We start from the raw sequence: 11,903 nt of genomic DNA on the forward strand, positions 1-11,903 counted from the left end.
ACTCTCATGAGAAGAATATTAATTACGAAAGGTTATATAAAAATGTGTATTCTATGTAATTAATTATTAATTTGCGTATTTTGATCTACCTGTTTTTATGACCATGTACTCTGATTAATTTTCTAAATAGTATTCCATTTCTTTATACTGTTAGGAAGGTTGCCGATTTTAGAATAGCTAAACCATTTTCTATGCTTTCTATAAATTTCAATATATTGTCAACCTGTTTTCCTTTGTGTAAGATGACAGAGTGGAATAAGGTTAGGAGCATCTCCACTCAACTGTTACAGTCTAAAAATTGGTTTATGGTTAATTAGCCTAATGCTAAATTTTCTTGATGTTTTGAGCGTATGCATTTCCGCTGTATTTTTTTCCTTTTTAGGACATTTTCCGAGTCTGTTTAAGTTACACGAACATCCTCAGGCAATGTGGGGCACGTGTAACGCCGGAAATGCTAATTGTTCTACTTCTACTTCGACCATCATCAGTTATTTTGCTCCCGAAATAGCAAAACTCCTTCATTACTTTAAGTGTCTCATTTCCTAATCTAATACCCTCAGCATCACCCGACTTAATTCGACTACATTCCATTATCCTCGTTTAGCTTTTGTTGATGTTCATCTTATTTCCTCCTTTCAAGACACTATCCATTCCGTTCAACTGCTCTTCCAAGTCCGTTGCTGTCTCTGACAGAATTACAATGTCATCGGCGAACCTCAAAGTTTATATTTCTTCTCCACGGACTTTAATACCTACTCCGAATTTTTCTTTTGATTTCTTCACTGCTTGCTCTTATACAGATTGAATAACATCGGGGAGAGGCTACAACCCTGTCTCACTCCCTTCCCAACCACTGCTTCCCTTTCATGCCCCTCGACTCTTATAACTGCCATTTGGTTTCTATACAAATTGTAAATAGCCTTTCGCTCCCTGTATTTTACCCCTGCCACCTTCAGAAATTGAAAGAGAGTATTAAAGTCAACATTGTCAAAAGCTATCTTTAAGTCTACAAATGCTAGAAACGTAGGTTTGCCTTTCCTTAATCTAGCTTCTAAGATAAGTCGTAGGGTCAGGATTGCCTCATGTGTTCCAATATTTCTACGGAATCCAAACTGATCTTCCCCGATGTCGGTTTCTACTAGTTTTTCCATTCGTCTGTAAAGAATTCGCGTTAGTATTTTGCAGCCGTGACTTATTAAACTGATGGTTCGGTAATTTTCACATCTGTCAACACCTGCTTTCTTTGGGATTGGAATTATTATACTCCTCTTGAAGTCTGAGGGTATTTCGCCTATCTCATACATCTTGCTCACCAGATGGTAGAGTTTTGTCAGGACTGGCTCTCCCAAGACCGTCAGTAGTTCTAATGGAATGTTGTCTACTCCCGGGGCCTTGTTTCGACTAAGGTCTTTCAGTGCTCTGTCAAACTTTTCACGCAGTATCGTATCTCCCATTTCATCTTCATCTACATCCTCTTCCATTTCCATAACATTGTCCTCACGTACATCGCCCTTGTATAGACCCTCTATATACTCCTTCCACCTTTCTGCTTTCCCTTCCTTGCTTGGAACTGGGTTTCTATCTGAGGTCTTGATTTTCATACAAGTGGTTCTCCTTTCTCCAAAGGTCTCTTTAATTTTCCTGTAGGCAGTATCTATCTTACCCCTAGTGAGATAAGCCTCTACATCCATACATTTATCCTCTAGCCATCCCTGATTAGCCGTTTTCCACTTCCTGTCGATCTCCTTTTTGAGATGTTGGTATTCCTATTTGCCTGCTTCATTTACTGCGTTTTTATACTTTCTCCTTTCATCAATTAAATTCAATATTTCTTCTGTTACCCAAGGATTTTTACTAGCTCTCGTCTTTTTACCTACTTGATCCTCTGCTGCCTTCACTACTTAATCCGTCAAAGCTACCCATTCTTCTTCTACTGTTTTTCTTTCCCCCATTCCTGCCATTTGTTCCCTTACTCTGTCCCTGAAACTCCGTACAACCTCTGGTTTAGTCAGTTTATCCAGGTCCCATTTCCTTATATTCCCACTTTTTTCCAGTTCCTTCAGTTTTAATCTACAGTTCATAAGCAATAGATTGTGGTCTGAGTTCACATCTGCCCCTGGAAATGTCTTACAATTTAAATCCTGGTGACTAAGTATCTGTCTTACCATTATATAATCCATCTGAAATCTGTCAGTATCTCCAACCTTCTTCCATGTATACAACCTTCTTTTATGATTCTTGAACCCAGTGTTAGCTATGATTAAGTTGTGTTCTGGGCAAAATCCTACCAGGCTGCTTCCTCTTTCATTTCTTATCCCCAATCCATATACACCTACTACGTTTCCTTCTCTCCCTTTTCCTACTACGGAATTCCAGTCACACACACACTCCAGTCACCCATGACAATTAAATTTTCGTCTCCCTTCACTATCTGAGTAATTTCTTTTATTTCATCATACATGTCTTCAATTTCTTCGTCATCTGCAGAGCTAGTCGCCCAATAAACTTGTACTAATGTAGTAGGCGTGGGCTTCGTGTCTATCTTGGCCACAATAATGCGTTCACTATGCTGTTTGTAGTAGCTTACCCGCATTCCAATTTTTTTATTCATTATTAAACCTACTCCTGCATTACCCCTATTTGACTTTGTATTTATAACCCTGTATTCGCCTGACCAAAAGTCTTGTTCCTCCAGCCACCGAACATCACTAAATCCCAATATATCTAACATTAACCTATCCATTTCCCTTTTTAGATTTTCTAAACTACCTGCCCGATTAAGGGATCTGACATTCCACGCTCCGATCTGTAGAATGCCAGTTTTCTTTCGCCTGATAACGACGTCCTCTTTAGTAGTCCCCGCCCAGAGATCCGAATGGGGGACTATTTTACCTCCGGAATATTTTACCCAAGAGGACGCCATCATCATTCACCATACAGTAAAGCTACATGCCCTCGGGAAAAATTACACCTGTAGTTTTCCCTTGCTTTCAACCGTTCGCAGTACCAGCACAGCAAGGCCGTTTTGGTTAGTGTTACAGGGCTAGATCAGTCAATCATCCAGACTGTTGCCCCTGCAACTACTGAAAACGCTGCTGCCCCTCCTCAGGAACCACACGTTTATCTGGCCTATCAACAGATACCCCTCCTTTGTGGTTGCACCCACGGTACGGCTATCTGTATCGCTGAGGCCCGCAAGCCTCCCCACCAACGGCAAGGTCAATGGTTCATGGGGGGGACACTACATTATTGAGAATAAAACGAGAGCACTCCGATGGAGACAGGTTGGTGGCGGCGGATAGAATAAACAGGCCGCACAGAGACGCGACGCCAGGACCCGGCGCCCGCGGCTCTTGGTCAAAAGTAATAAATTTCGCTTCACTCTGACTTTATTTAGCAAAAGAATTAATAAAACCGGAAAATTGAAAGTTAATTTAGTGACTGAAATTAATAGTGAACTTCGTTTATGAAGCACTACGAAATTCAATAACATAAGGTTAGTCTTGGGCTACCTCAACAATCATTTCAAAAGCTACTTGAATATACGCAATTTAGAAATAAGAGATTTAACTTTGAACTTGAATTAAATGATTCTGAACGATTAACAATAGTAAAATTTAGTACGTACTAAGCTGAGCTGCAGCCACAGATAAAGTAAAATATGGTAACAAAAATCGCACTCTTAATTTGTGCTTGTGTGATCTAAATATTGTAGCCAGCTATGAATACCTTAACTGAACTTTGAAATTAAAGCATTGCAATGGAATGATGTTACTTTAATGCTGGCATTTGGATTTCAACGACACTCGGGTTCATTCCGGAAAGGAAGGGGCCCTGCTTGGTAATGTAATTGGGACAATGAGCAACAAAATTTCTTGCTATGTTGCTGTAATTTAGTGAGAAAAATTTAACAGTTTGAAAAGCTGAGGTCTGCCATACAGGTCTAAAAGTTTACGTGCTTCCAGTCTTCCTTGTTGTTTGATTGAAGGTTTGAAGTCGTCGATCGAGGAGGTGGCGACAGTCACTCATTGTCGGCCGTCGCTGTTGCAGAAGCTGGATGTTGGCGCGCCTTCTTCTCGACACGGTCACCAGGCGAAACGGGCTACTGATGCGCGCCAGCTAATGCTTCCCGTCCGCGACACCATGTCAGAAACTATCATAGCAATTCGAGCGCAATTACATGCTGCCGAACCCCGAAAGCGCAGAAACTCGCGGGAGCGTCACTCAGCACACCTGCTCCACCGCCCTACTCCAGCCAGACTCTCTCTGCCCGCGGTCCATGCGGCAGAGTTAACCCTGCCTAAGATCCTACACACTGGTTCTTCACACGACCTATCGATGTAATCGTTCGATAAGAAGTTTTCCTAGGCAAGACCCAGCTTAAAATACAAATAGTATTCACAAAACAAACCAATTATACATCGACATAAATGCATATATATGTCATATCTTCAGGTAATAAAATAAGGAAAAAAAAATTATAGTACAATAGATGGTAAAATGTAGAATGGCAATGGGAAGGAAAGCATTTCTGAAGAAGAGAAATTTGTTAACATCGAGTATAGATTTAAGTGCCAGGAAGACGTTTCTGAAAGTATTTGTATGGAAGTGAAACATGGACGATAAATAGTTTAGACAAGAAGAGAATAGAATCTTTAGAAATGTGGTGCTGCAGAAGAATGCTGAATATTAGATGGGTAGTTCACATAACTAATGAGGAGGTATTGAATGGAATTGGAGAGAAGAGAAGTTTGTGGCACAACTTGACTAGAAGAAGGGATCGGTTGGTAGGACATGTTCTGAGGCATCAAGGGATCACCAATTTAGTATTGGAGGGCAGCGTGGACAATAAAAATCGTAGAGGGAGACCAAGAGATGAATACACCAAGCAGATTCAGAAGGATGTAGGTTGCAGTAGGTACTGAGAGATGAAGAAGATTGCACTGGATAGAATAGCATGGAGAGCTGCATCAAACCAGTCACAGGACTGAAGACCACAACAACAACAACAATGTTGTGTCCCACGCGGTGCTGAGTTGAAGCCACTATCCCGATTGACCATGTTACCACTGATACGTATCTCCACTGCCTCTTAGAGTCCGAGAAATCTTTCGCTCTAGACCGTCTCTTGGTTTCTTCAAATTGAAACGTGTGTTCTTCACTTAGGCAGTGCGCCACTACCGCTGACACTTCGCCTGAAGATGGCAAGTGAGAAACTGGCAGGAACGTTGCTGCAGAACAACGCATTGACTCGGCTGTCAATCCGAGAAGATTTTATCATCAAGATTCGCCGAGAAAGTCTGCATTCTCATGTGCTACTGAAATGTTAGTCCAGTTTAGAAACATGACTGCCTCAAACGGACATTGTACACTTTGTGTAACCTGTCCCTGGTATATAACCCTGCCGAAATGTTGTATAGATTAACGTTTCGGCCACTGTTGTTAGTGAAGTTTCTCAGGCTGTTGTTTCGTTTCCACCTAAGTTTTATTGGAGGTGACAACGATCACGGTGCCATACATTCCCGTGTAACATGGCCGATATGTGTACTGTATAATTTTAATATTACAATGGTACATTCTGCTTCTAGAAACACACAATAAAAGGTAATATACGGAAGCAATGAAACACGTAAAAGCTCAATCACTTGAGTACCGTATTAATATAGCAGGTATCTAAATCAGTAGGAGACACGAAATTTTCAAGAAACTTTTGGGAAAGGAGGTCCAGAATGCGACAAAATTTACTACTGCTTTCAGCTACAGTGAACTTTTATCATGCAGGGAGTAGTCGTATGTCATTCATAAATGGTGAGCCGTATACAGGAAACAATCTTAGGAGACGAAGAGTGTATTGTTTCTACGATAATATGCCCCTATCGTAGCAAGTAATTAGTGGAATTTTTAGCACTTCGTTTGCTACCAGTGAATGCTCACAATAGTTGTATCCCAATGGTAAATGATTTAGGATGCAGCCCCTGTCGTATGGCGTGTTTCTAGTGATACTGCCATTGCCTTGCGTGGAAGGTAATGGGCTGGAATCCTATCGTCGGATTGGGCCGTGTGTCGGAAGACTGGGATACTTTCTCAGAGTCACTCCTGCTCTGGGCTGTTCCCTGTCTCCAACTAAGATACAGGACCCACAAAACCCCAACAGCTGACATAAACTGTATTTCAAGACTATGGCGAAAAAACAACAAGCAGCTTCACAGTCAGCACAGTATCCCACTTTGAAGGTGCCATATAGAGAGTATGTTCAGCAGATATCCATCTAAAAAAGCGTTACTGGCGGATGAAGACTAAGTTCCGAAACTGCACGCGACTGTGACCTATCAAAACTTAAATTCTTGATTCTCAGTCCAGCGTCCTGTTTAATCAAGATAGCAGATATTTTCATAACAATATAATGAAAGTAAAAGCTTATATAGGGAAAAAAATTGAGTCTTGCTGTTCTGAGGAGCATTGTTAGGACACGACATTCGAACGCTCTAACGTCTCTGGGGATACCTCTTCCTGTCAACGTCATATTCATTCTTTCCACACACTCTTGCAATTTACTTTAGTTATCAGAGAAATGTTATGCAGAAATTACTTACCTGACTGGCGTATCGATCTGCAAAAGTCTTTTATTGCCCGTCTTGCTGGTACACGCCTCAATAAATGCTTGTTGCTCCATATTACCGTACAAAACTCAAAGTTAGATACCTTCACCACCACGTACGGTTCTTGCTTGATGCGGATCAGTGTTGGCTGTGTAACACTGTCGATATCTACCACATAATGAAAGTATGTTTCTGGAGGCACATTAGGAACTACATTAGTAGCGGGGTCCGGTATATAGCTTAGAAACACGCCAGTAGCGGTCCCATACGCCACGGCTTGCAGTAGCACCACAACCAGAAGCGCACCAGTCCGAAACGCACATTTCAGCTTGATCTGTTCTGCAGCCATAGTGCCAGTGAGTATTGACTTTAGGCTTCTTCTTATAGCGCTCCTGAAAGCTTTGGGGCAGAGGTTATCCCTCACGGAAAAGTTGTGTACTTATTTTCGCAGAAGCGGGAGATAATACACCAGCTGTGGCTCAAGATACACGATATCATACGGTTATTCGTCGAAATCGTTTGTATATGCTCCTGATATTATACATAGATGATTTCTTGTTGTAACATAGTATGTTATAATACGTACATTCGGCGATCTCGTTTCCTTTACACACATTGGGCTAAATTTTCGTTTGCGAGGCCGGCCGATGTGGCCGTGCGGTTAAAGGCGCTGCAGCCTGGAACCGCAGGACCGCTACGGTCGCAGGTTCGAATCCTGCCTCGGGCATGGATGTTTGTGATGTCCTTAGGTTAGTTAGGTTTAACTAGTTCTAAGTTCTAGGGGACTAATGACCTCAGCAGTTGAGTTCCATCGTGCTCAGAGCCATTTTTTTCGTTTGCAAGCAAAGGGAAAACAACAGAAAACGGAATGCAATATAGTTGACAGCTACCTTTTGGTAAACATATCGACATCTTGCTACGGTACTTCCGCGTTCTCGTCAATACGGTATCAGAACGTCTAAGTTCTACCACTGTAAAGACGGAAGATCTGCGATTCGGAATGTCAGAACTGTGTAGTAAGTAGCGGCAGCAACACCACCACAAAATTACGCAGCACTAACACTCCAAACCTTCAACTCTCGGAAAGAGATTTTGACCGAATTCAACCTAATGGTAAAGTATCGAACTATCTTTCTCCGAATCATAAAGTTTGTGGGAAAAGCAGTGAGAATAATTACTTTTGGAAACCTTTTAACAGACAAAGCCTGTTATAACAATAAACTGTTTCGTTTAATAAAACGGCCGCCAGCCCAAATCGGGCAAAATGTCTACACAAAAAGATGAAGTCAATTTTCGACACTGAATAAATAAATACTTTCACTTACGTAATTTAAACACAACCACTTAATTTCCATTTACTACGGTCACTTGGCAGTAAGTACTATTAATCCCACTTTCTGTTGCTTATGGATTTTATCACTATACTTCAGTAATTATTTAAAGAAGACACACATATGCTATCATTCATATGAACAAAACTATAATTTAACACGACTAAATTTCATTTCTTTAGGACTGTTGTTTGTTAACGTTTTACTAACACAAATATCTGTCTGGCTTTCTTTGACATGGAGAAGCAACACGAACAATTACTGTTAAACAATTATGTTACTTTACTTTCAGAAATGCTATTGAAAACTTATCCTCATGGTCACGCAAAGCGGTGGCCCTTAAACTGATACTTGCAAACTTTAGTATTTAATAATGATTTTCAGAATTTACTACCAAAACAGTACTATTGCCAGTAATTTACTATTATTCAAACTTCAATAAACATCAGGATACTCGGAATAAATTCGTTTAGGTACTGACCCTACTGAGGTAAATGAAATAGGAAAATTACGGCCGGCCGGGGTGGCCGAGCGGTTCTAGGCGCTTCAGTCTGGAACCGCGCGACCGCTACGGTCGCAGGTTCGAATCCTGCCTCGGGCTGGATGTGTGCGATGCCCTTAGGTTAGTTAGGTTTAAGTAGTTCTAAGTTCTAGGGGACTGATGACCTCAGATGTTAAGTCCCTTAGTGCTCAGAGCCATTTGAACCATTTTTGAAAATTACGGTTAAATACAAAGGTACATTTAACACTTATATTCCACTGATTCAAGATGGATGGTTCATACTGTGATGCTCTTCTAAATTAAGTTAGTTAGTTAGTTAGTTGTTTCGGGGAAGGAGACCAGACAGCGAGGTCATCGGTCTCATCGGATTAGGGAAGGACGGGGAAGGAAGTCGGCCGTGCCCTTTGAAAGGAACCATCCCGGCATTTGCCTGGAGCGATTTAGGGAAATCACGGAAAACCTAAATCAGGATGGCCGGACGCGGGATTGAACCGTCGTCCTCCCGAGTGCGAGTCCAGTGTCTAACCACTGCGCCACCTCGCTCGGTTCTAAATTAAGTACTTTGCCTGTTACTGATGTCGAAGGTGGCGCGAGGCGGTGCTGCGTAGTAACATTGCGCAGGTACGGCTCTTGATGTACATGGCTCTGTCTTCCTCTTGGTGACGACGATAAAATTGCGAATTTCTGAGTTATTAATTTATTGCTGTACTGCGCCAATCATGTAGAACACGTCCGAGGCCTAAACCCAGTCTTGCAGGTAAATTCGGGGTCTCTCGTGCTTTACCAACGTAATGCGTATTCCCCGCTTACAGGGCAGCTACCGACTGTCTGAGCCACTTGCTCACCAAATCCCACTCGCGCGCCCAACCAGCTTTTCCATTCCACATTTAGAACGGAGTTCCGTTCTACTTATGATCCCTACACCTTTTCAATTTACCCTTCTGCTTACAAAGACGCAAGTATGAACCACCTAAAATTACATGACAGTGTATACATACAAAATTAACATAATTAATTCAAAAAATGGTTCAAATGGCTCTGAGCACTATGGGACTTAACATCTATGGTCATCAGTCCCCTAGAACTTAGAACTAGTTAAACGTAACTAACCTAAGGACATCTCGCAAACACCCAGTCATCACGAGGCAGAGAAAATCCCTGACCCCGCCGGGAATCGAACCCGGGAACCCGGGCGTGGGAACAAATAGTTAATTACGGTAGTACTTGAAATATTACATAATTATTTAGAAAATGTGTTTTAATACATTTATTCCACCTACGTCAAAGAGGTTATTTTAAACAGATAAACTACACTTAACAAAAGCTTACTCTCGTTGGAGTATTTGATTAATTTTCAAGATTATTACAGAGCAAAAAATTTTAAAATATACAGATTAATGGCAGTATTATATTTACAATAGCATTACAAGCTACAGACCGGAGAAACACAGAAACTCAACATTCTCAATATGTTTCACAGGAATAGTTCTCAATTCGCTACAGAAGAACGTCTGAACGTCGTCTAGAAAATAAACAAATGAAGAAGAAGCGACTGAATGTGAGAAACACTTATTTCAACCTCCATAGAAAAGCTATGGGCGATAAATACTCGCGGTGAAAACATGGTTCAAATGGCTCTGAGCAGTATGGGACTTAACATCTATGGTCATCAGTCCCCTAGAACTTAGAACTACTTAAACCTAACTAACCTAAGGCCATCACACACATCCATGCCCGAGGCAGGATTCGAACCTGCGACCGTAGCAGTCGCGCGGCTCCGGACTGAGCGCCTAGAACCGCGAGACCACCGCGGCCGGCTACTCGCGGTGAAGGGACGGTGTTCACAAGTACAATTGTAATATATCCGTATTGCATTTAAAAGCGACAGTCAAATAAAAACGAGAAAGATGTAAGAAGTATGTAAACTGTTCATTATTTGAAAAGAAATCGCCATGTATTGACTCCGGACTCCACAAATATGGAAATCGCATGGGGAGGATGTGTAAGGGCTTCCCAGCGAAACGTCTGCAGCGAAGTCGTAACAACCTTGACAACATGTGGGCTGGCATTATCCTGCAACAGACTGATGCCGTCCGTCAGCATTCCTGGACGTTAGGCGTTCATGGCGCGATTCTATTTTTGCAAAGCGCCCACGCTCCACTGAACTATACTTATGGCGCCGTGTTCGAGAAAGACAATGAGCAGCACGCCCTAGCAGTCAAAAATAACGCTCATAATGACCGTTGCCGTGTGTGGCTTTGGGCTTTATTTTTTGCTGGGGGTGTTCGATGTGTTTTCATTGTTGGCTCTGACGCCAGCTTTGGGACTCAGTAGACCACTATGTTTCATCTTCCAAGACAGTGCAGGACAGGAAACGATATTCTTCATTGTGATACCGTTCCAGGTGCTGCAGTGATGTCGATTTTCTGTTAAACTTCCGCCTTTCCGTCAGGCTATGGGGAATCCACTACGCATAGATTTTCCGAAACTTCAAATGCTCTGTCCAGATGGCATGAGGGCTACTGTGGCTGATGTCCAACATGAGTCGAATATCTTATGCCGTGCACCTCCGGTCATTTGTGATAGCAGCATCCACCGGAGCAATGACAGGATAAGTTTGTCCTGGTAGACTGTTGTCTTTCAATGACACCAGACTTTCTCGAAACAGCACATTCTACGTAAATAAATGCGCACGTGACATACTAAGTCCATCATACACAGCATACATACGAGAAATGAATTTCACTTTTAACACGTTTTCCGAACTCAAAAACGATGTTACATCTCGCTGATCTTTTCTGGCCTTCGTCGTGAAGTCGAACGAACAAACGACTCTCTGACCTCACGCCGGGTACCTCTAACAAACAAATGGCACAGCGGTAATGTCCGTTCTGTACGTTCGTGATTCCGAACAGAGGGCACTTCTTTTCACTCATATACCTGTGTTATCAACGTTCTCACCACGCTTATTATACACTGAACAGCCAGAGCATTATAACCACGAATGACAGCGGCAACGCGTTGTGACGTGGAAGCAATGAGGCCTTGGTATGTCGCTAGAGTGGGCACCACATGTACACACCACACCAAGAACACAGTAGGTTGTCCTCGATGGTGAGTGTTCATCGGAGGTGGGGGTATCATCTGGAGTGCCCAAGGAAGTGTGGTAGGTCCGCTATTGTTTTCTATCTACATAAATGATCTTTTGGATAGGGTGGATAGCAATGTGCGGCTGTTTGCTGAAGATGCTGTGGTGTACGGGAAGGTGTCGTCGTTGAGTGACTGTAGGAGGATACAAGATGACTTGGACAGGATTTGTGATTGGTGTAAAGAATGGTAGCTAACTCTAAATATAGATAAAGGTAAATTAATGCAGATGAATAGGAAAAAGAATCCTGTAATGTTTGAATACTCCATTAGTAGTGTAGCGCTTGACACAGTCACGTCGATTAAATACTTGGGCGTAACATT

At 42.1% G+C, this 11,903-nt stretch overlaps 1 protein-coding gene across 7 annotated transcripts in view; it reads right to left on the minus strand.

Annotated features, from left to right (window-relative positions):
• LOC124787635 overlaps positions 1 to 6,961 on the minus strand; it is a 190,387-nt gene extending 183,426 nt beyond the window's left edge. For all 7 annotated transcript variants that reach the window (XM_047254408.1, XM_047254406.1, XM_047254409.1 and 4 more), the window contains exon 1: positions 6,594 to 6,961. In XM_047254408.1, the coding sequence (XP_047110364.1) occupies positions 6,594 to 6,948 (355 nt within the window). In that variant the 5' untranslated portion in view covers positions 6,949 to 6,961. The remainder of the gene's footprint in view (positions 1 to 6,593) is intronic.
• Between the last annotated feature and the right edge of the window lie 4,942 nt (positions 6,962 to 11,903).

The sequence above is a fragment of the Schistocerca piceifrons genome, chromosome 3 (genome assembly GCF_021461385.2).
Source record: "Schistocerca piceifrons isolate TAMUIC-IGC-003096 chromosome 3, iqSchPice1.1, whole genome shotgun sequence".
NCBI classification, from domain to species: domain Eukaryota; kingdom Metazoa; phylum Arthropoda; class Insecta; order Orthoptera; family Acrididae; genus Schistocerca; species Schistocerca piceifrons.